Here is a 26422-nt window from a genome sequence, read left to right on the forward strand (position 1 = left end):
TGCTGACATGCAGAGTCCATGGATTCATGTGGTTGTCTTCATACCCGTACACGTCCATTAGCTCGATACAGTCTGAAACGAGACTCATTCGACTAAGCAACATGTTTCCAGTCATCAACAGTCCAATGTCGATGTTGACAGGCCCAGGCGAGGTTTAAAGCTTTGTGTCGTGCAGTCATCAAGGGTACGTGAGTGGGCCTGCGGCTCCGAAAGCACATATCGATGATGTTTCGTTGAATGGTTCGCACGCTGACATTAATTGATGGCCCAGCACTGAAATCTGCAGCAATTTTCGGAAGAGTTGCATTTTTGTCACGTTGAACGATTCTCTTCAGTCGTCGTTGATCCAGTCCTTGCAGGATCTTCTTCCAGCCTCAGCGATATCGGAGATTTGATGTTTTACCGGATATTCACGGTACACTCGCGAAATGGTCGTACGGGAAAATCCCCACTTCGGCGCTACCTCGCAGACACTGTGTCCCACCTCTCGTGCGCCTACTACAACGCCACTTTCAAATTCACTTAAATCTTGATAACTTGCCATTTTAGCAGTAGAAACCGATCTAAGAACTGCGCCAGACACTTGTCGTCTTACATAGGCGCTGCCGATCGCAGGCCATATTCTGCCTGTTTATATATCTCTGTATTTGAATACGCATTCCTATATCAGTTTCTTTGGCGCTTCAGTCTATATGCTGCTATGATCAGTCCTAATGGTCCATTTTGACCAGTAACAAGACTCAACCGAAATTTCCGGAGCACAAGATGAAATGCCAGTATTTTGCCCGAAGAATGTTTTGATAGAGTCATCGAGCTCTGGAAGAATGAAATTTTAAACCTTTAATTTTTCCATACATCACCATCTTGTTCTGTGTGGTAGAATAAAACCGTTTTTAATTCTAGTGTTGTGATCAAATTATAAAAATTGCGAAAAAAAATGTTCAAATATGTGTGAAATCTTATGACACTTAACTGCTAAGGTCATCAGTCCCTAAGTTTACACACTACTTAACCTAAATTATCCTAAGGACAAACACACACACCCATGTCCGAGGGAGGACTCGAACCTCCGCTGGGACCAGCCACACAGTCCATGACTGCAGCGTCTGAGACCGCTCGGCTACTCCCGCGCAGCCAAAAAAAAAATTTCGAATCATTATCGATTTAGTTTCGAAATTACTCTGACAAAAAAATAGAGATTCTTCATATTCCACTTAGTTGCCGTCATAGAAGAAATTTTAAAGATTCTTTGCTATTTGGCATTGATGTGACAATGATACAACCATGTCGCACAGTATGCGAGTTAAATTTACCGGTATTGCTTACAACATATACTTATAAAATTATCACTTTGTGATCGTTCTCTTTGTCATATACAAGGTCGTGCTGAAAAGTAATACCTCCGTATTTTTTATTCTGTTTTCTATACCGGCTGAGGTATTATAAGTCATTCACATTACTCGGTCGGCTTCCCTGCTTCGCTGACAAGTTACAACCCTCTGTCGTGAGGGCTTCAAAGTGTAGCGTGTAACATGGTGGTGTGAGGCGTAACTATGTCGGTGCGCGGTAAACAGCGTCCTGTAATCGAGTTTCTAACCGCCTGCAATGGAAATCCATAGAAGAATGTAAGTTGTGTACGGGTATGATTGTATCGACGTCAGTAACCTGCAACGTTGTGTTGTTGGTGTTCACTTTGGTAGTGATGTAACGGTGCAAGTAGAGGTGAGGTTGTGGCTCCGTCAACCAAGTCAAACACTGTAGAGTTCCGGTATGAACAGTCTGGTCTCTCTTGGAAGAAATGTTTTCCTCACCAGAGTGACTATCTTGAGAAATAAATATGTAGAAAAAAGATGTAAAGTGTTAGTAGAGTTGGTTTTATTTAAATGGTATAAGAATTTGCTCATAAAAAATTCGGAGGTATTACTTTTCAGCATGAACTCGTACATATGCATACTCGACACGCACTATCGCATTACAGTTCTTAATGCAGCACTTCCTATGTGTAAGTCAACACAGATTCTATTTTTTAATACCGAGCGAGGTGGCGCAGTGGTTAGCACACTGGACTCGCATTCGGGAGGACGACGCTTCAATTCCACGTCCGGCCATCCTGATTTAGGTTTTCCGCGATTTCCCTACATCACTTCAGGCAAATGCCGGGATGGTTCCTTTGAAAGGGCACGGCCGATTTCCTTCCCTATCCTTCCCTAATCCGAGCTTGTGCTCCGTCTCTAATGACCTCGTTGTCGACGGGACGTTAAACACTAATTTCCTCCTCCTCCTCCTATTTTTAATACTTGACTGTGCCGGTCGTGTCTCATCTGCCCTCTCTCTGCAATAAGGATGTTCGGTGGTAGTTTGTAGATCATGACTTTGGCAGTAGACAGAGGCATTTTGATGCTGTGACGCGTAGCGTGCATTTCTAATTCAGCAGCTGTTGAAGCAGGATATCAGTTGCAAACTTTTGTTGTTGGCTTGCGAACACAGTGTGGTTAATGTCCTCTTACTCTTCGCTCTCACAATGCAGCAAATCCACCTTCCCAAATCTATCCAGATCGTATTTAAACCGTTCACAATTATAGGGGTGTTACTGTTATGTAAAATTTGTGGCATGATTCGTTTAGTATTCCATTGGCATGCAACTATCTTCATATCTGCGCCGCTACTACTATCCACATCCATTGGAATCTGCTTACTGTAGTCAAACCTTCGTCTCCATCTACAATTTTTTCCCCTTATACTTTCCTCTACCACCTATTTGATGATTTCCTGTGTGTCAGGATATGTCCCAGCAACTGATCCCTTCTTTTATTCCACATGTGACATTAATTTATTTTCTCCTTTTTCGATTCAGTGTTAGTTCACCCATCTAACTCCAGCACTATTCTATCGCATCACTTGTCAACAGCTCTGTGCAGTTTGTCATTCAGCGGTAGCGTTCTCGCTTCCCACGCCCGGGTTCCCGGGTTCGATTCCCGGCGGGGTCAGGGATTTTCTCTGCCTCGTGATGGCTGGGTGTTGTGTGACGTCCTTAGGTTAGTTAGGTTTAAGTAGTTCTAAGTTCTAGGGGACTGATGACCATAGATGTTAAGTCCCATAGTGTTCAGAGCCATTTTTTTGTCATTCACACTTCACTGACTTATAAGGCTACCCTCCAGATAAACACTTCCAAGAAACACTACTCAACATCTAATCTTACTTATGAAACGCTTTTATTGTTATTTTCAGTTTATATCGTAAGATATTTTGCTGCCCGAATATCAACTCTTATCCGTCCACGGCTCGTGGTCTTGCGGTAGCGTTCTCGCTTCCCGCGCATGGAGTCCTAGGTTCGATTCCCGGCGGAGTCTTTCATCATCATTTCGTCCTCATTCACTCGCAAGTCGCCGTAGTGGCGTTAAAGAACTTGTGGAGCGGCGGCCGGACCGTTCCTCGAGGGGTCGCCCGGCCACCAATGCCATACGCTCATTATTAACTCTTATCCGTTACTTTTAGTATCACATTTCTTGATGTTCTCGCCTCAGGATCGCCTGATTTAATTCGACTATACTGTTATACAGTAGAGGTGCATGTCTGCAGGAAACACACTGACGGAAAAAAATCGCTGCACCAAGAAGGAATTGTGTGACATAAACGACAGTTGGTAAGTGTGTTTCTACATCTGAAAGATGGTGTTTATTCAGATTTCGGATCAGCTGCACAAGAGTGCCGGGATCGCCTGATTTAATTCGACTATACTGTTATACAGTAGAGGTGCATGTCTGCAGGAAACACACTGACGGGAAAAAAATCGCTGCACCAAGAAGGAATTGTGCGACATAAACGACAGTTGGTAAGTGTGTTTCTACATCTGAAAGATGGTGTTTATTCAGATTTCGGATCAGCTGCACAAGAGTGCCGCTAGTAGTACCATTATAAGGATGCAAATAAGATTTGCTATAAATAGACCGCGTAACCGTCATGAGCGTCAATTACCTTGGAGGCTGGACTTGCTAAGTTGATGATAATAGTCAATAACGCCTTTAAGGCGTCAAAGGGGCCATTATCAACTGCTCACTGTCTTTTAGCGAGGTAGTATAACAGGCCTACGAAAAACTCGATGTTCCTTCTGCGATACTGCAGAAAGATTTGGCAGGAATGTAGCCACTGTACACGATTGGTAGCAGCAGTGGTCACGAGAATGTACGGTCGCAAGAAGACCGGACTCGAGATGGCCACTTGGCATTACCGAGAGGGAAGATAATCGTGTTCGGCGTACGGCTCTGGCGCATCGCACTGCAACAGCAACCTGAGCAGCAGTTGGCACCACCGTAACACAACGATCTGTTACAAATCGGTTAGCCGGCCGCGGTGGTCTAGTGGTTCTAGGCGCGCAGTCCGGAACCGCGGGACTGCTACGGTCGCAGGTTCGAATCCTGCCTCGGGCATGGATGTGTGTGATGTCCTTAGGTTAGTTAGGTTTAAGTAGTTCTAAGTTCTAGGGGACTGATGACCACAGAAGTTAAGTCCCATAGTGCTCGGAGCCATTTGAACCATTTGAACAAATCGGTTACTTCAAGGACGGCTCCGAGCCAGACGCCCTATTGTGTACATTCCACTGTCCCCAAACAACCGCCATTTGCGCTTTTCAACGGTGTCAAGTGAGACAGAGTGGAGGTCTGATGTGTTTTCTGATGAAATCTCGTTCTGCTTCGGTGCCAGTGATAGCCGTGTGCAGCTTAGAAGGAGGGTAGTTGAGGGCCTGCAATCAATCTATCTGCGTGCTAGACACACTGGATGTATATATAAAGATAGTAAGTGTTCGCGAAGGAACAGATACCATTGACGACCGTGCAAATTCTCTAGAATAAATGATAATTAATTTAAACCCTCAGCTGCCGACAGGTGTTGTTGATATACCTTGATGGGGACAGCTGAAAATGTGTGCCCCGACCGGGACTCAAAGCCGCGATCTCCCGCTTATACGGCAGTATCTGTTCTTTATGGAACAGTTACTATCTTCATATATAGTTAAAGGCTACCCGACCATTGACCTTTGTCTGTGCGAATGCGCACAGGTAGCTTGAACTTACGGGCATCGTCACCTTAGTGGGCGCGAGTAATGAATGGATGGGCAAAAATCTATTAGGTACATTACGTATGTGGATTGTGGACAGTTGGGAATGTGGGTCTCACAGGAAGCGTGCAAGAGATAAGACCCTGCAGTCGCGCTGTTCATCTGTGTTCTCCGTGGCTCAGATGGAAAGAGCGTCTGCCATGTAAGCAGGAGATCCCCGATTCGAGTCCTGGTCGGGGCACACACTTCCAGCTGTCCCCATCGAGTTATATCAACAACACCAGTCAGCAGCTGAGGGTTTCAATTAATTAACATTTACACTGGATGTATACCTGCAGTTACGGTCTGAGGTGCTATTTCGTATGACAGCAAGAGTACACTCGTGGTTATCCCACGCACCCTGCCTGCATATTTGTACGTCAGTCTGGTGATTTGGCCTGTTGCACCGCATTTCATGAACAGCATACCAAGGGGTGTTTGTAATGCTCGCCAACATACCGCTGTCGGCGAGACTGTCGACATGTGGCCTTGGCCTTCTCGATCACAAGATCTGTGTCCAGTCGAGCACATGTGTGAGATTATCGGACGATAACTACAACGCCATCCACAAGCTGCGTCCCGTCCCTGTATCGACCGAACAAGTGCACCAGGCATGGAATTCCATTCCACAAACTGACATCCGGCTCCTGTAGGACACAGTACATGAACGTTTGTGTGCTTATTCAACATTCTGGCGGTTACACCGGTTACTAGCGTACCATCATTTCACATTTTGTTGTGGCTTATCCCGCTTACGTTAACCTGTGATATTGCAATATTAATCACTTAAATCTCTCATCTAGACAAACGTATTCCCGAAATTTCATTACTCTGCATTAACTACTCTTTGGTGCTGCGGTTTTTTTCTGTCAGTGTATAACGGTACTGGATTCCCCTTGATCTCAGCGGTTCGCAGTACAAATATTGCAATGCCGTGTTGGCTGATATTACACGGGCAGATCAACCAATAACAATAACCCAGAGTTTTGCCCCTGCAACAACTTAATATGCTGCTGCCCCTCTTCAGTAACCGATTAATTTCGGCTCTCCACAGATAGCTCTCCGATGTGGTTTCACCAACGCAACGGCATAGCTACCTTTATCGTTGAAACACGCAACTCTGACCACTATGGCTGGGTCCATGGCTTGTGAAGCATTATACAGGGTATTTAATATTAATATCAGGTAATGGATATTATTGCCTGCAAATAAGGTTGGTTGTTTTTTTGGGGGAAGAGACCAAACTGCGAGGTCATCGGTCTCGTCGGTTTAGGGGTGGACGGGGAAGGAGGTCGGCCGTGCCCTTTCAAAGGAACCATCCCGGCATTTACCTGGAGCGATTTAGGGAAATCACGGAACACCTAAATCAGGATGGCCGGGCGCGGGATTGAACCTGCAAATAACGCTTAGAATAAATACTTGACATATATTACGAGCGAAGAATGATACACAGATCGCTGAACGATCAAAGAAGTTCGCACCAATGAAGTCAAATGAGAATTCTTGGAGAGTTGTATGGTACTCGGGAGACTGAGAGAAGTCTCCACTGCTGCAGAGTGCGTTATGCGTACACGACCGTTCCGTCATAACGCGTGACGAAAGCTAATGGGAGTGACATCACGGAGCTGAACCCGTTGGCAATGTCGTTTGCCTTGGGACTGGCTGTTCGCTATGGCACAGCTGAAGCTGATGCGGCGTTATGTTTAACAGACCTGCGGAGGTCACAGTCACACGTATTTCATTCCCTGTTATCCGTCACGTTACTTTCATGTTTTACTCCATTTCCACTTATTTTTGCAGGTAATTTTCAGTCAAGTGCAGTGAAGTTGCTATACAGAAATCGTATATACAATATTTCAAATAAACAAAGTCTACACACAAGCACACGCACGCACGCATGTACACACACACACACACACACACACACATACACACACACACACACGAAAAATACACTAAAATCTGCAAAGACGCACCATTTACACACAAATAGGAATGTCATATAAAAGACAACATACGCAGCTAAGAAACACACAGAAAACACACACACAGACACGCACGCACACACACACACACACACACACACACACACACACACACACACACACACACACACACGCGCACACACACACAAAGATAAAGTGCAAATAAAATTCAAATTTGGCGCCGAACTCTCTGGTGAACAAATGAACACTGACTGGGCTGGGACACACAACAAACCACAATCACACTACGTTCTGGTGTAGTGAAAAGCGTTTTACTGCGTTATTTGTGGAAAATACTTGTTATAGCTACGTATGCATCAAAACATCTTAGCATGATGCGGAGAATGGAAGTGCTTGCCACACGAAAACGTACGTAAATACGAAAATAGGCGCGAAAACATTGCGAAAAACTAAACCACACTCTACACACTCTAGAAGATAGGTTAATTCGCAGCTAAAAAAAAAAAAAAAAAAAAAAAAACTATTTCATCAACATCGTTTGGTTGCAGATGACAAGGTACCTAATCTATTTCATCAACATCGTTTGGTTGCAGATGACAAGCTACCTTTAATAATTAACACAAAAGTGGTCCTGAATATTCATCCTCACCAAATGTAAAGGTATTTACAAAAAGAAACGATCTGTTGTTTGAACTAAAAATGCACATAATTTTATAATCAAGTAACAAAAATGTTCACATTGCAGAAAAAATAAAAACGAAAACCCACTGATGGTGGCACAGTGGTGCCGAAGCATGTTTGGGTACTGAGAAAAACGGTGTTTTGCGTAACTGGTGGACCTCAAATCCCAAAAATTTCAAATAAAATTGAACAGCACAGAGAACGTGCCAAACCACAGCTACACTCTCATCAATGTTTTTAAGCTCCCACTATGTGCGTGGAAGTATCAAACAATTGTCTGTCATCTCCCATATATGCTGTCTGATCCAAAGTATCCGGACACCACAGTGTAATGCGGACCTGACCACTAGATGTCGTGAGAGGCACATAAGCCAGTGCAAAAGGAATCGGACGGACGGGGACCGTCGAGAACTGCGGAGGGTGGTTGTAAGAAACTGTGTGAAATCAGCGGAAGAAATCCCACGAGAACAAAGTACAGCCAGCAGTTAGACTAGCACAATGACCGTCCGGCGGGAGTTAAAAAGAATGAGCTACTATGGTCAAACAGCTCCTCATAAACGAACGTTTTTGTAGTCAACGCTAAGTGATGCTTGAGATGGTGCAAAGACGAATCCTACTGCACAGTGGATGACTGGAAACGAATAACGCTATACACTGTGACAATCCAATGGAAGGGTTTGGATTTGCGAATTCTTGGAGAACATTACATCCCATCATGTGCAGTGCCAACGGAAATGCAGATGGGCGGATGGGGGTGTTTCAAATGGTTCAAATGGTGCGCACTATGGGACTTAACATCTGAGGTCATCAGTCCCCTAGAACTGAGAACTACTTAAGCCTAACTAACCTAAGGTCATCACACACATCCATGCCCGAGGCAGGATTCGAACCTGCGACCATAGCGGTCGCGCGGTTCCCGACTGAAGCTCCTAGAACCACTCGGTCACACCGGCCGGCGGGGTGCTCCAACTGGTTACGATGTAGTCCTCATATTTTGCTTAAGGAGACTCTAAGCGCGGAAGGATATGAACAAATTATACAGGGTGTACGAAAAGTCTTTCCCTGATTACATAAATTGATAACTCAGGCTAGAAGTAAGATACAAATATGAAACTGGTGTCTAATTGTTTACAAATTATAGAAGCCTTTTTCACACATCAGTAAACTTCCACATGGGCACCCTTGGTAGCACGTAGCACATCTAGGCGATATTCAATTTCCGTCCACACATTAGCCAACATCACTGGAGGGATAGATTCAACGACTGTGGTTATCCGTTGCCGCAGGGTTTCAAGATCTGGTACACGAGTTCGGGAGACCTCGTCCTTGACATAATCCCACAAAAATAAGTCTAATGGGGTTATGTTAGGAGAGCGTGGAGGCTAAACTGTTGGCCCATCACGACCAATCCATCGCCCTGGAAAGGTCATATCGAGATAGGCACGGACGTCCAAACCCCAATGGGGCGGTGCACCGTCTTGCTGAAACAAGACAACGGGTTGATACAGAAGCAGCTGAGGAACAGCATACAGTTGCAACATGTCCAGATACACCGCAGATGTGACGGTTGCCTCAGCGAAGAATAATGGTCCGATAATTCGATCGTGCAATAGCGTGCACCAAACATTCACCTTTGGACTGCCTCTGGTGCACTCCATGAGCTCGCCAGGGGGTTGTGAACCCCAAATGCGCACATTATGGCGATTCACTACTCCACTGACAAAAAAGGTCGCTTCGTCGGAAAAGGCAATTCGTCTGACATAACCATCATCGTCCTCAATACGTGATAGCATTTCGACTGCAAAGTCATATCGACGTGTACAGTTATTGGGCAACAAGGCCTGAACGATTTGCACTTTGTATGCACGAAACAATAAACGTTTGTAAAAAATGTCATGGAGACAGCTTTTTGGCATCTGTAATTCACGTGAGGCCCTGCGCACCGATTTCTTCGGACTTCACAGAAAAGACTGCCTTACAGCTTCCACCCTGTCTGCTGAGGTTCTTGGTCGACCAGACCTCGGAAGATCAGCGACCGATCCTGTGTTCTTGAACTTCTCATACCAGGCTTTAATGCTCTTGACATCAGGTGGATTCCTTCCAAATGTTGTCTGGAACTGTCTCTGCACTGTGGTTGGTGATCGTGTCTCATGGTGCAACAGGACACACTGTGCCTTCTCCTGATTGGTTAACATGGCTTCTTGGGCACTGCACCTCATCCACTACTTACGTACTGCGAACCTAAAACAGAAAAAAACTTTGATAGTTGTAAACGATTCGACACAAGTTTCATATTTGTATCTTACTTCTAGCCTGAGTTATCACTTTATGTAATCAGGGAAAGACTTTTCGGACACCCTGTATATCGTTATCTATAGCGTGCGATAGAGGAGATGATGAATGGTTCTATCACCATGACAATGCGTCTTGGCATAAAGCAGCAATGGTGAAGCAATAGTTTGTGGACAACAACATTCCTGAAATATACTGGCCTCTCCAGAATCCCGACCTGAATCTATGGTACACCTTTGGATTGAGTTAGAACGTGGACTTTGCTCTAAACCCAAGCGTCCAACAACACTACCTTCTTTGGTTTCGGCTCTTGAGGAAGAATGAGTTGTCATTCCTCTACAGAGATTAGATACCTCATGGAAAGCGTGCTCAGCAGATTTCAAGCTGTCATAAACGTGAAAGATGGACACACTCCACACTACTGTCCACTGATTGATGTCAGGTTATTTTTGATCAGATAGTGTAGTTGATACTACATCATTTACAGTCAAATAGATAACGTCGACAATCCATGATGTTTGGCTACGAATGTTGTCATCTTTAACGCACATCCCCAAAGTTTGTTACGATAAGGTTAGACTTCAACGACACATTGATAATGTGGTCTTTAGAGACGCTATTGGGGGAATAATTTCATTGCTACATGATCACGAACGAATATGTGATTCTTTCACAAAGTAAGTTTCCTTATTTCTTTTTTAAAATAAATATACTTAGCCAAAAATGTAGTGTATGCCCGACAGAGCTATGACGAAACGATCTTACGATGACCGAACAAGTTTTGTCTGTTGGCAGAGGTGCTGTGACAGTGGCTGAAAATGGGAGCCGCCTATGAGTTCCAATCTGAGACACTCTTAATGGACAAAACACAATGCCGATCTGAATTCATCGACAGCTGTGAAATTTGAGCAGTCCGAAGGTCATCTGCAAATAAATGACGCGTCTCTGATCTGGGATACTTTCTGAAGTTCGTCAAAGAGTCCATATCAAAGATGACCGTGGCCAATGGTCCCTCATACGTGACGATCTTGTGGAGCTGGTGCGACAGCGTACACTTAGGTCACTAAAGTCATGGAACACCTCCTAATATCGTGTCGCACCACCTTTTGCCCAGCATAGTGCAGCAACTCGACATTGTATGGACTCAACAGTTCGTTGGAAGTTCCCGGCAGAATTATTCAGCCAAGCTGCCTCTATAGTCGTCCATAACTCCGAAAGCGTTGCCAGCTCAAGATTTTGTGCACGAACTGCTTATGTCCCATTAAAATTCGATGGGATCTATGTCGGACGATCTGGGTGGTCAAATTACTCGCTCGAATTCTTCAGAATGTTCTTCAAATCAATCGCGAAAGATTGCAGCCCGATGAAGCGGCGCACTGTCATCCATAAAAATCTCAACGTTGTTTGGGACCATGACGTCCGTGAATGACTGCAAACGGTCTCCAAGTAACCGAACATAACCATTTCCACCAGAGGACCCACTCCATTCCACACTATTACAAAGCCACCACCAGCTTGCACAGTGCGTTGTTGGCAACGTGGGTCCACGGCTCCGTGGAATCTGCGCCACACTCGTACCCTACCGTCAGATCTTACCATTTAAAATGGGCACTCGTCTTACCAGGCCACGGCTTTCAATTCGTCTAGGGTTCAACCGATATGGTCACGAGCCGAGGAGAGGCGCTGCAAGCGATCTCGTGCTGCTAGCAAAGGCACTCGGGTTGGTCGTCTGCTGCCACAGCCCATTAACGCCAAATTTCGCCGCATTGTCCTAAAGGATACGTTTGTCGTACGTCTCGAATTGATTTCCGCGGTTATTTCATGCAGTGGTGTTTGTCTGTTAGCACTGACGACTTTACACAATAGCCGCTACTGTCGGTCGTTAAGTGAAGACCATCAGCCACTGCATTGTCCGTGGTGAGAGATAATGCCTGAAATTTGGTATTATCGACACGATCTTGGCACTGTGGGTTTCGGGATACTGCATTCCGTAACGATTTCCGAAAAGGAAAGTCCCATACGTCTAACTCCAACTACCATTCCTCTTTCGAAGTCTGTTAATTCGCGTCGTGCGGCCGCTATCACGTCGAACACCTTTCCAAGTGAATCACGTGAGTACAAATGATATCTCCGCCGATGCATTGCCCTTTTATATCTCGTGTAAGCGGTACTACACCATCTGTATGTGTGTACAGGGCTATTACAAATGATTGAAGCGATTTCATAAATTCACTGTAGCTCCATTCATTGACATATGGTCACGACACACTACAGATACGTAGAAAAACTCATAAAGTTTTGTTCGGCTGAAGCCGCACTTCAGGTTTCTGCCGCCAGAGCGCTCGAGAGTGCAGTGAGACAAAATGGCGACAGGAGCCGAGAAAGCGTATGTCGTGCTTGAAATGCACTCACATCAGTCAGTCATAACAGTGCAACGACACTTCAGGACGAAGTTCAACAAAGATCCACCAACTGCTAACTCCATTCAGCGATGGTATGCGCAGTTTAAAGCTTCTGGATGCCTCTGTAAGGGGAAATCAACGGGTCGGCCTGCAGTGAGCGAAGAAACGGTTGAACGCGTGCGGGCAAGTTTCACGCGTAGCCCGCGGCAGTCGACGAATAAAGCAAGCAGGGAGCTAAACGTACCACAGCCGACGGTTTGGAAAATCTTACGGAAAAGGCTAAAGCAGAAGCCTTACCGTTTACAATTGCTACAAGCCCTGACACCCGATGGCAAAGTCAAACGCTTTGAATTTTCGGCGCGGTTGCAACAGCTCATGGAAACTTGTTTTCAGTGATGAAACAACATTTTTTCTTAATGGTGAAGTGTTTAAGCCTCCTCTACCAAGAAACGTGCCAGAACTGCGAGCTCGCATCAACGATGCTTTCGAACTCATTGATGGGGACATGCTGCGCCGAGTGTGGGAGGAACTTGATTATCGGCTTGATGTCTGCCGAATCACTAAAGGGGCACACATCGAACATTTGTGAAAGCATTGTGAAAATATCCCAAATAATAAAGTTATTGTAGAGCTGTGAAATCGCTTCAATCATTTGTAATAACCCTGTATAATGCTGTCCCATGACTATTCTCACCTCAGTATATAATGGAGAACTGCCACTCCACGATTTTGGATATTAGCAAACATTTTCCGCAGGTTTCGCACTACTTGTTTCATGAAATTTTACTAAGCCCCTGCTGTTCAAGAACGTGTGTGTCAGATGGGTGCCAAAGAACCTACCAGCCAAACAGATACCATGTTTCTTCCAACCCATCAGGGTGCATCATGAAAGAGATTGGAAAACTTAGTTGTATCTACTGTCACAGAAAACATATTGACTGGGAAAAGCACATTTCAGATATTCAGGACGTCATCGATTCCATACCAAACGACTCTACTATGCTTTCGCCATACCTTGTGTTGAAAAACATAGATTCACCTAACAGAATTCGTGAAATTGTTTCTTTTCCTACAACAAGAAGATTACGCCACCATGAAATTATAGACATCGCACGTAACAATATAAAGCGCTCAGCACAGCGCTGCAAACATAAACAAAAACAGATGAGTAACCTCCAGGAATTCCGCATAGGACAAGAAGTATTGATACGCACTCACTACCTATCCAACAGAGGAAAACATCGTTGCAGTAAATTTGAACTTTTATATTCTGGACCTATTGGGATACGTATCTTCCCCATCCCAATGTAGTTCATACTGAAACTTAACGCACGAGAAAACCACGAGGCAATCATCACATCAACAACGTCAAGCACTTTATAGAATAACTTTTGCTTTGATTCATTTCACGTAGCTGGATAGAAATTTGATGATCACATAGCACAACTATTTATTTTTCCGCCTTTCAGCTCTGTATAAGTTTTTTTTGCTATTTATCAGAAATTATGCTAATTGCCAATTTTTTTTTTACAGATGTGCGTATTTATATTGCCAGCTTTCATATATGTTTATTTTGATTTACACACGAGTGTACATAATAATATGGCACAACATAGATCTTTTTTACCTGATGCGTTTACTATGCTTATACAAATTCTATTGGTACCTTGTTTTTCACGATTTCTCGATTATTCGGCATTTTATTAGGTGGTGACGTGCCTGGTAGGGAGAATCTTGAAGGTCGGTTCTCTTACCGTAAGTTTAGGCCTTGCACATTTTTCTTTTTTCATACGCATGTGCATTGAAACAACAACTGAGAGAGACACCTTTTTTGTTGTGTTGGAATGTGTCCAGCGTATCACATCCCTTCGTTGGTCTGACCACTGCAAATGGTAATTCAGACATTTTTTTTTTTCATAATAAGAATTTGTGTCCTTTGGAATATGGCCTCAATATATCTTAATTTATTTCTGATGCTATTATATCTTTGCTGATACCATGCAATGTGTTTTTGTGATGCTATGCTCTTCCACTCTGCCATTATTACACACCCTATGCAAGATAGTATTACTACTGACATTTATGCTATTGTCTGATGAATTGTTATTACATTTTTGTTAGGTTAGTCACTCTTTGTACTTTATAATGTTGCCATGTTTCATTTATGCCCAGTCTTGTGCTGTAATTTGATGTATCTCTTGTACTTAATGATGTCACTTGTTCACTTGCTTTCACGTATGTAGTATTAAGAAATCAGTGTAACCTGTAACTCATGTCCATTGCATATACTCATCTATTTTGTATATTTTGCAGAACCAATGTACCAAAGTCTCACTGTACCCAAAGGAGACATTATGGTCATAAATAAAAGCACATGAAAGTGTGAAATGTGCCACCCATTAAGGTGTGCAAGAAATGCATTACACAGAAAGCATTACATAAGCAACTTATATGAAATTCTAAACACCACTGACACTTCTCACACTGTTTCCTGGAAGGCTTTTCTACACATTTTCCTGTTAGTGTACTATGTAAATTAGGCAGATTGCCTGTAAAGATTTAGGATTGAGGACATTTTTTTCTTTGCATTTTGTGTTAGATATAAGAGAAAACACAAAAATAGTATGAAGAACGTTACAAACTATAATCGAGAAATCGCTGTAAACAGTAACTGTCGTACAATACCAAGGTGTCAGTTACCAGCATAGAATTTTTTTTTTTTTTTTTTTTTTTTTTTTTTTTTTTTTTTTTAGCCAGAACGGTTTTGTAACAGTTTAGGCATGGAAATAGCATTAGGGCACTAAATTTGAAAGTCCACATTCAAGTTTCAGGACACAGTATTGACGGATGTGTGTGTGTGTGCGTGTGTGTGTATGTGTGTGTGTGTGGGGGGGGGGGGGGATAACATTGTGTCATGACCTAGACATTTAATTATTTGTGTCGCTGGCGTGTTTATGCAGACATTTCAGACCTGACAGAACATTGTGACACTTGACAAGCATCATAAAACAATTTAGCTACGGAAATATTAAATCTTAAGGTGTGTTGAGCCTTACACCAGGTGTAGGCTAAAAGTTGTATATTGTGACTTTCATCAAACTGATACTGATTTTGTAGGTCTATATGTGCGGCCAGGTAACGTGCAAATACCGTTTACGTTGGTACATCTAATTTTTGGGCCTACACTTGGCATTAGGCACAATGGACTCTCATTTTCATATCCAAACAGTTATGTAATGCTTGCAAAGTGTTACAATGTTAATTCTCTTTCCAAGACATCTGCAAACATACGTATATTGTTTGCAGTTATATTATATTGTTGACAGCATAATAATATATATTGATTATATGTGCCCATTATTGTATATAAGACATTTGTGATTAGTGCCTCTTTCGACATTTTGTAAATTCAGAAAACTTCTTCACACTTTTTCCAGAAATGGGAGCCCATCAAAAACTCCATGGAGTAGCGAGACTGAAGAGCAGGCCACAATATGGAGTTGCAGTGTTGATGTTGGCGTCCTTGGCAGTTCCGCTCTCCAGATGTTCGCCGGTGAAAATTCCCAAGTGCTGCCCTCTGCACCAGCAGCTGTCGTACGACTTTGATTCGTGCATCGATTACGAGTAAGTAACACGCAATTTTGCCACAAAGTACGATATCAAATATAAGCGAACAATTAGCAATTCTGTGAGCTTCCAAGCTGTTGTTATATGGTATGGTGTTCCATAGCATATGCCAGAGACTGAGATCATGAAATTGTTCTCCAGACAAACTATGTCTGAAGTGAACGTGCCCACTTACAGCAACGCTGTCAATCACGACTCCATTAGCATGCATTGCTTGTATAAGTGCCCACAGCTTTAAACAAACAATTAAAATTGAGTTAGTACACTGTTTCCAACTTGTTAACTCAGACAAGTCACAGCGTTAAGATCCAATACTCTGTTTCTTCAGACAATCAATGTGTCTATCTCTCTTCAAGAGACATACACATTCCACTGGCTGACACAGGCAATGTAGTGAGTTTTAGCAAGTACCATCTCATATTGTTAAGACTTGTGTATATGTTTGTGAAGGAGGTTCTCTTTGGACTGACCCATACTGTCGCCTCTTTAACATCGGCGCTTTGTGTGCTAGTGCAGTGCTAACATAGAGAACTGGACTGAGGTCTATCACCTGTCTTGATAATCAGATTTACTTTCTTCATTGTTTCCCGATGTTGCTTGGGGGGAAAATTCTAGATTCTTTCTGTTGAGAAGCACATGAACCCTTCCCCAATTAAAGATTATGCTCCATCTTTAATGACCAAGTTGTTGTTTGCCCTTAATACACTTCCTTCTTTCCATCTTAACATTTGGACATGTATTTCCAAAAAACCCAGAACAGTTCCAAAGGTCATATTTTTCCATAGGAAATGCGTAAAATTTCAACACTGAGACTATAGGACGATTTCTATGCTCGTCAATTTTGTGTCTCTCATACGTCGCTGAGAACATGTAACTTGGGCATAGCTTAGGGCACCGTATAGGCTTTATTTTATAAAAATAGGATCAAGGAAAAAAGTATTGTAAATGGAAGTTTTATTCATAGTAATATTATGAATGCGAAATGACTCTGTTACATCTTCGTAATTTACCCCCTCAATAATTTATCCCCTGAACAGATTTCGATGAAATTTCGTACTACAAAGATAGCTTGAACCCTGAGGAAGAACTAGGACTATTTAGAATATCTGGATACTTATTGATTTGCAGAATATTACGGGAATTAGGCAAAATATTTATTCTTTGCAAAGCTATTTACTCTTTGACTTCTAAACTTTATAATATTTGTGAAAATGCTTGTAGTGGTGCAATTAAAAGTACAGTATGTTTAACCCACACATCCACAGTATTTGTTGCATAATGCACACATCGTACAATGTATAGTTACATCAATAGCATGATATGTAAAGATGCCTGCTCCTACCTATCCCCATCTGTACACACTGCTCGGCAGCGACGCTGCGCATGCACTGTGTATTGAAACAGTGTGGGACTAGGGAGAGTTGGGTGCACTTCACGAGCTACGCTTACCCAAACAGGCAGACACGTGAGGGCAGCTGATGTTGTTGCAAGTACAAGAGCTTGCTTACTCATCATCACTGATCATAATTAAACTACTGATACGCATGCGTAGCTGCAGGAGATAACAACTTAAACATAAAACTGAAATAACGGTAGCCATATACGCCGACAGAAAAGAAATCCCGACACCAAAAAATAATGTAGAGTAATGAAATTTCGGGAATACATATGTAAGCGGTTAACACTGCAATATCACAATTCAACGTAAGAGCGAGATAAGCCAGTGAAAATGTGAAATGCTGGTACAGTAAAACCGCTGTAATCGCCAAAATGTTGCGTACAAGCATGCAAAGTGCATGTATTGTGTTGTACAGGCGCCAGATGTCATTTCACAGCCTGTTGCACATGGTTGGTCTATACAGGGACGGTTAATGCTGGTTCTGGATGACACTGGAGTTGCCATCCGATGTTGTCTACATCTGCATCTACATTTATACTCCGCAAGCCACCCAACGGTGTGTGGCGGAGGGCACTTTACGTGCCACTGTCATTACCTCCCTTTCCAGTTCCAGTCGCGTATCGTTCGGGGGAAGAACGACTGCCGGAAAGCCTCCACGCGTGCTCGAATCTCTCTAATTTTACATTCGTGATCTCCTCGGGAGGTATAAGTAGGGGGAAGCAATACATTCGATACCTCATCCAGAAACGCACCCTCTCGAAACCTGGACAACAATCTACACAGCGATGCAGAGCGCCTCTCTTGCAGAGTCTGCCACTTGAGTTTGCTAAACATCTCCGTAACGCTATCACGCTTACCAAATAACCCTGTGACGAAACGCGCCGCTCTTCTTTGATGTCCCATATGTAATCGATTGGAGGCAGATCTGATGATTTAGCAGGCCAAGGCAACATGTCGACACTCTGTAGAGCACGTTGGATTACTACAACGGTATGTGGACGAGCTTTATCCAATTGGGAAACTGCTGCTGGGATGCTGTTCATGAATAGCGGCACAACAGGTTCAAATGGCTCTGAGCACTATGGGACTCAACTGCTGAGGTCATTAGTCCCCTAGAACTTAGAACTAGTTAAACCTAACTAACCTAAGGACATCACACACATCCATGCCCGAGGCAGGATTCGAACCTGCGACCGTAGCGGTCTTGCCGTTCCAGACTGCAGCGCCTTTAACCGCACGGCCACTTCGGCCGGCGGCACAACAGGCGAGGTCACCATACTGACGTACAGATTTCTATTCAGCGTGCGTGCCATACCGACGAGAGTGCTACCGCTGTCACACGAAATCGCACCCCAGGCCATAACTTCAGATGTAGATACAGTATGCCTAGCATGCACACAAGTTGGTTTGAGGCCCACAACTGGCCTCTTTGTGATCAAAATATGGCCATCTCTGGCATCGAAGCAGAACTAACTTTTTCAGAAAACACAACACACATCTAACCTGCCTTCCAATGAGCACTCACTTGACGCCAATGAAGTCGCAAATGGCGGAGATTTGGGGTCAATGCTATGCTCGCTACGGGGGAGCTGGGTCGGAGTTGACCTTGGAGTGACCTATTTGTAACAGTTCGTTGTGTGATTGTGATGCCTGCTGCCGCAGATGTAGTTGATGCGCCAGACCCATACGCCGAACATAGTGGCGGACTGGAGAGCGGTCTTCTTGCGACGGAACATTCCCAAAACCACCAATCATGTACAGTGGCTACATTGCTGCAAAATCTTTCTGCAGTACCGCAGGAAGAACATTCAGCTTCTCGTAGCCCTATTACATGACCTCGTTGATAATGGCGTCTTTGTTGCCTTAAAGATATTCTTCACTAACATCAATTCACCACGTCCAATCTCTAAGGTAACTAACGCTCACGGCCGTTACAGCGCGCATTTAAAGCAAACTTGATTTGTATCCTCATAGTGGAGCTACTAGCGCCACTCTTATGCATCTGGCTTGAAATTTGAACAGACAACATCTTTCAGATGTAGAAACACGCTTACGACCTTTTGTTTGTATCGCGTTACTCCTTCTTGTTGTTACGATTTTTCACCATAAGTTTATATTTTTCCTCTGTTGTGTCAAACCTATATTAATATGACACTGCACCAAATGTCTAAACAAACACAGAGAACAAAACATGGAGACGTGACGCTAATACCGTGTCACTCTGCCTCTAGCCTTGATAATGGCTTCAGTTCCGGCGAGGAACAGGGTACACAAGTTTTTTCAGGGATGTCATATCCAGCAGAAGCCATTTGTTGCTGATTATTACATTTCACCCACTTTTCCAAATAGTCCCAGACATTTTCTGTGGGACTAAGATCGTCTGATTTAATACACCAGTCGATGTCCAGTAGGGTGTCTGAGTGTTCGACAAATCAGGAATGTATATGTGCCGCTCTGAGGACATATCTTTGAAGGCGGGTGTGTGCACAGCGTACTCGTCACGGTGTAAAAGAACAGGCAACGCTAGGTCACCGAGAATGCATAACCTGTTGCTCAATCCATGATACGAGAAACAGCCACAACGTCACAGAACCATCTCCGGGCTGCACTACTGACTGACTGATTTGGGAGAGGGGACCAAACAGCGAAGTCATCGGTCCCATCGGATTAGGGAAGGACGGGGAAGGAAGCCGGTCGTGCCCTTTCAAAGGAACCATCCCGGCATTTGCCTGGAGCGATTTAGGGAAATCACGGAAAACCTAAATCAGGATGGCCGGACGCGGGATTGAACCGTCGTCCTCCCGAATGCGAGTCCACTGTGCTAGCCACTGCGCCACCTCGCTCGGTGGCTGCACTACTCACTCCACACAGTGGGATCAAACGCCTCATTGGTCAGTCACTCGCACCATTTGAAAAGAGGCAAAACAGCATCTCGTCACACCAGGCTACACTCCTCCACTCACCTATTGGCCGACTGAAGACGTGCAGCTTTGTGTGCTGCTGTGAGAAATGGACTTCTGTGAGCTGCCTGACTTCACTTCACACAGTACCTTTCGCAATGTCGCTCGGAACGTGTTTGAGACGGACCTGCTATCACGGTCAGCAATTATTCCTGTCAGGATTGATGCAGTTTTCCTTGACAGGTGTCACATTCTCTCTGGTCCCTGTCGTGTAGGGTGCTTTTATACGACTTCTGTTCTTATGACATGTTTCATGGTTGCTAGTCGCACTCCATTCCTTGTAGATACGAGGTTAAGTCAATTATTATCCGCAAAGAAGTTATAAAATTTTATTGTAATCAAACAGGATACTTACAAGAACATCATTTTTCGACATAGTCTCCTTGCTTTTCAACGCACTTGGTCCATCGTTGTAAAAGCTGCCTGATGCCCTCATAAAAGGTTCTCGGCTGAACTGCGACCCAGAATGCACCGCTTCTTTCACTGCTTCGTCCGAGGCATACCGACGGCCCCTTAATGCCTGCTTGAGTGGACCAATCAAGTGATAGAAGGGGCAAGCTCGGGACTATACGGAGGATGATCCAGTACATCAAATTTGAGTTTCTGGAGCGTTTCAGCAGTGTGGGTAGCAGTATGCGGACGGGCATTGTCGTGCAACAACACAACACCTTTTGACAGTAATCCTCGACGTTTGCTCCGAATTGCAGGCTTTAGTCTGGCAGTAAGCATTTCACTGCAACGTACACTGTTTATTGGTGTGCCCCTTTCCCCATAATGTTCCAGTACTAGACCTTGTGCGTCCCAAAAAACTGTAAGCATCAGTGTTCCTGCGGACGATTGGGTCTTAAACTTTTTCTTGCAGGGTGAATTTGGATGTTTCCATTCCATGCTCTGCCGTTTACTCTCCGGCTCGTAATGATGGATCCATGTTTCGTCACCAGTAATGATTCTGTCTAAGAAGTTGTCCTCTTCGTTATCTCAGCGATCCAAATGTTTTTCGCAGATCTCCAAGCGCGTTTGTTTATGCAACTGTGTTAATTATTTTGGGACCCATCTTGCACAAACTTTATGAAACCCAAGTCTGTTGTGGATGATTTAGTAGGCAGAACCATGATTAATTTGCAGACGATGTGCCACTTCGTCAATAGTTAATCGTCTGTCTAAGAGAATCATTTCACGTGAACTTTCAATGGTTTCTTCATTTGTGGCGGTAAACGGCCGGCCGGCTCCTTCATCGTGCGTAACGCTTGTGCGACCATTTCGGAATTTTTCAATCCATTCGTCGACTCTCCGTTGTGGCAAAACACTGTTCCCGTACTGTACAGAAAGTCTTCGGTGAAGTTCGGCCCCTGATACGCCTTCCGGCAGCAAAAAACGGATCTCTGAACGTTGCTCTTCTTTGAAATTAGAATTATATTAATACCGTCAGCTGCCCACGGGTGTTGATATATATCAACGGGGATAGGTGAAAATGTGTGCCCCGACCGGGACTCGAACCCGGGATCTCCTGCTTACGTGGCAAATGCTCTATCCATCTCTTTTTTTCCCGTTGCATCTGCTCGGTGCGGACGTCGTAAGACATTCGTTTAAGTTCTTTGTTGATCGATTAACTCATTTTTTTTATTACAGAGGGTAGCTAACCCTCTGACCGAACACGCTGAGCTACCGTGCTTCTGAGCCTCCGAGGGCACAGAGGATAGTGCGACTGCAGGGACTATCTCGCGCACGCCTCCCGCCAGACTCACATTCTCACCTTGTATGTCCACACACTACGTCCGTAGTGTCCCACCCCAACACACTCATTACTCGTGGAAGACATTCTTTCCAAGTCCGCCGGCCGCGGTGGTCTAGCGGTTCAGGGCGCTCAGTCCGGAGCCGCGCGACTGCTACGGTCGCAGGTTCGAATCCTGCCTCGGGCATGGATGTGTGTGATGTCCTTAGGTTAGTTAGGTTTAAGTAGTTCTAAGGTCTAGGGGACTGATGACCATAGATGTTAAGTCCCATAGTGCTCAGAGCCATTTGAACCATTTTTCCAAGTCCGGTAAGAGTTCGGGGAATATGTGTGCATCTGCACAGAAGAAGAAGGTCATGACCGCGTTTGCCAGAACTATATATTTATATGGATATAGTGTCTGTTCTTTCTTTCGGACATGTCCGAAATATGTGACACCGAAGATTATAATTACAATGCTGCTAGTTTCAGTCGCAGCAATTTAACCTAACCACCATCTCGGATATTGCAATGGATTTCGGAAAAAGTCCACATGTGCTACATTCTCTGACGAGAAGTATCTGGACAACGCTATGCGGAACTGACTACTAGATGTTGCGAGCGGCGGACACGCCAGTATAAAAGGAGGCGAGGAGGGCTGTCTTATTGGCCGGACATGGGGGTTGAACCCCTCTACCATCCTCCACACCTACAAATCCTTAATCCGTCCCATCCTCTGTTATGCCAGTCGCACCTGTATATCCGCCCCCCCCCCTCCAGATTCTATAGCTCCTTCCAGATCTTCGAGTGCCATGCACTCCGCCTTGCCTTTCGTATACGCCTCCCATCCCCTATGCGGATCTATGACCTGATACCTTTCCCCCATCTGCCCCTATTCCTCGAACATATCTGCATACTCTACACCTCCCGCCGCCTTGATCCCCCTCACCCCCTGGTTGCTCCTCTCCTCTCCCATCCCCGCCCCCTGCCATGTCTTCACTGTTGTGTCCCTCCAACCCTCCATCTCTACACCCTTCATCTCCTTTCCCAAGGTGGCTTCTGTCAACTACCCCTCCCGGATGATGCCCTCTCTCCCTCTATTTATCCCTCCTATCAGCTCTGATCCCTCCCAGACTTTGTCCTTTTCCTGGGCTCCCTCTCGCCCCCTTCCTTCCTGTTTTTTCCCCACCTACCCTCTATCTGCCTCCCTTTCTCTCCCCCGAGTCCTTTTGCATTTCCACCTTTCCCCATTCCCTCTCGTGTCTGCCCTGCCCCCCACCCCCCATGAGTCCTCTCCCTCCATCGGTTCCCCCCCTTTTCGTTTTTCCTCTCCTCCCCCCTTTTTTTTCCCTCACCTGTCCAGGTCCCCCCTCCCCCCCCCCCTCCCCCCCCCCCTCTGCCCTTGGCTGTGGTGTGTCATCTTTGTGCCAACTTTTTAGTCCAGTGTTTCCAGTGTCCGTTAAGTGCTGTACGTCTTTTCCAAAGTGTTGCGAACAGACATCATGCTGTCGCTGGGTGTGATTTTTATATTTCTTGTGAACAGAAACCAGACTGTTGCTGTGTTTTTTAATTGTCTGTCTACTGTTTTACCTGTCTGCTTCCTGTGTATTTTATTAGCAACGTCCACCCTTTGTTTTACGTTTTAACTTTCCACATTTTCAGCCGTTTTACAATTAATGCCACCATTTTATCGCCTGCTTTTATTGGTTCTTATCTTCTTATGTTTTCAAAATTCTGTAGGCTGAAGAGCAGCGTACTAAGCTGCTGCCAGCCCGCTCCCTTCATGGGGAATCGAAATTCAATGGAGGAAAAAAAGCAAAAAAAAAATGTCTTATCCCCCCTCCCTTCTCCTGAGCGGCTTTCCCCCTCCGACGCCCCCTCCCTCTCCTGTGCTCCCTTTCAGTGTCTCTGCACTCCCTCCTGCCTTGTATTTCCTCTTCATCTCCTGCCCCATCTGTCTCCTGCCTCTTGGTGCACCCACTGATGCCCCTCCTTTTTTTAATCCCGCCCCATCCCCTGCTGCACCTTGCTCTCCACTCCTTTTCCATCCTCTCAGGCCTCTCCCTGGCAGGTCCCACCTGGCAGTTTTATTATTCATCACGTGTGCCCCAAGTGGATTTAAAGTGTGTTGTTCTGGAGTGTTTTTAATACTGTGGCCAACTTTTACCCCGTGCATGTCACTTCAGTGTCTTTTTTGTGTTCTACGAATTGCCGACTGTGTTTTTTATGTCGACTTTTTTAATTATCCCCCCCTCCACGAACATTACCTCCATTATCGCCCCTTACTCTGTTTCATATCCCACTTTTTTATCGCCTTATATGTAACATTTTCTTCTTGTATTAACAGTCATGTCACTCGGCTGAAGAGCAGTGGATTGTGTCACTGACAGCCCTCCCCTGACCATATGGGACAGGGGAATGAAATCACAATAAAGAAAAAAAGAAAACTGTCTTATCGGTAGAGACTAGTTACAGAAGAATGGGTCTGTCAGGTGAATTCAGTGACTTCGAAGGTGGGCTAGTCATCTAGTCATTGGATGTCACCTGAGTAACAAATAAATTAGAGACATTTCAGACCCTCTACGCCTGCTCAAGTCATCTGTTGGTGATGTGAGTGTGAAGTGGAAACGCAGAAGAACAACCCACAGCTACATCAAGATCAGGTAGACCTCATGTATTGACAGGCAGGGACTGTCGATGATTGTGGAGGGTAGTTGTAAAAAATCGCAAGAAATCAGTGGAAGGGTTTACTCGTGAGTTCCAAAACGCTACCAGTAGTCAGTTTAGCACAACAACTGCGCGTAGGAAGTGAAAAAGAATCGGATATAGTAGTCGAGCTGCTGCTCGTAAGGTACACATTTCTCTAGTCAATGGTAAGTGAAGTTTCAGATGGGATAAGAGTAAAGCCACTCGACAGTGGCTAACTGGAAACTGAATTATGCTATACCCCGCGGCAATCTAATGGAAGGATTTGGGTTTGGCGAAAGTCTGGTGAACGTTCCCTGCCGTCATGTGTAGTACCACCAATGCAGTACAGATAGGTGGTGTTATAGTATCAGAGCGCTTTCCGTGGTTAGGCTTTGGTTCCCTTATTGCCTTTAATATAACTCTAAATCCGGAAGTGTATGAACACATTTTACAGCATTGTATAGTCTGTGGAGTGGAGAAAAAGTTCGGAGCCGTTGGTTATTTGTATTAGCATGACACACATTCAGTCATCAAGCAGCAAATATGTGGAAATGATTTGTAGACAACAATATTCCTGAAATGAAGTGGCCTATCTAGAATCCCAACCTGAACCCAAAGTAAATCTTTTGGGATGAGTCAGAATGTCGACTTCATACCACACCACAGCGTCCAAAATCACTACCTTCTCTGGTTTCAGGTCTTGGGGAAGAACGGGCTGCCATTCCTCCACAGACATTCAGACACTTCATTCAAAGCGTCCCCAACACAGTTCAAGCCTTCATAAAGACGAAGGGTGGACACAGCCAATGATAGCGATGACGAGAAGGTGTTCAGATACTTTTCATCAGATAGTGATCATCATGTAACAAGATCTCATTGCAAATGAAAATTATTGCAATTTACTTGTTTATTTATTTACTTTTTAACGCAACAGCACCCAAACAAGTCCCATTTAGCTCACATACACTGAGGGGGCAAAGATCATCGGACAGCTCCTAATATCGTATAGGACCTTCTTTTACCCGGCATAGTGCAGCAACTCGACGTAACATGGACTCAACGTCGTTGGAAGTCCCCATCAGAAATATTGAGCCCTGCTGCCTCTATAGCTGTCCATAATCGCAAAAGAGTTGCCGGTGCAGGATTTTGTGCACGAACTGACCTTTCGGTTACGTCCCATAAATATTCGATGGGATTCATGTCGGCTGTTTTGGATGGCCAAATCATTCTCTCGGATTGTCCAGAATATTCTTCGATCCAATCGCGAACAATTGTGGCGTGATGACATTGTGCATTGTCATCAGTGAAAATTCCATCGTTATTAGGGAACATGAAATCCACGAAAGGGGGTAAGTGGTCTCCAGGTAGCCGAACATACGGATAGTGGGCACAGTCAATTCCATATAAACACAGCTAACACCGCTATGGATCCACCATGAGCTTGCACAGTGCCTTGTTGACAACTTGGGTTCTTGACTTAAGGGGATCTGTGCTACATTCGAAATCTACCATCAGTTCTTACCAACTGAAATCGGTACTCATCTACTGTGAAGCATGGGAGTTGGGGAGTAGTAGCTGCCATTGCTCGAGCACTAGAGGGTAATTCTAGCCAGACTTGTCA

General features: G+C 44.6%; 1 protein-coding gene across 1 annotated transcript in view; it reads left to right on the forward strand.

Moving 5' to 3' along the window:
• The window catches only part of LOC126419353 (probable G-protein coupled receptor Mth-like 4), a 212834-nt gene that overhangs the window by 50939 nt on the left and 135473 nt on the right, over positions 1 to 26422 (forward strand). The window contains exon 2 of the mRNA XM_050086539.1: positions 15854 to 16040. Within this exon, the coding sequence (XP_049942496.1) occupies positions 15856 to 16040 (185 nt within the window). The 5' untranslated portion in view covers positions 15854 to 15855. The remainder of the gene's footprint in view (positions 1 to 15853; positions 16041 to 26422) is intronic.

The sequence above is a fragment of the Schistocerca serialis genome, chromosome 9 (genome assembly GCF_023864345.2).
Source record: "Schistocerca serialis cubense isolate TAMUIC-IGC-003099 chromosome 9, iqSchSeri2.2, whole genome shotgun sequence".
Classification (NCBI taxonomy): domain Eukaryota; kingdom Metazoa; phylum Arthropoda; class Insecta; order Orthoptera; family Acrididae; genus Schistocerca; species Schistocerca serialis.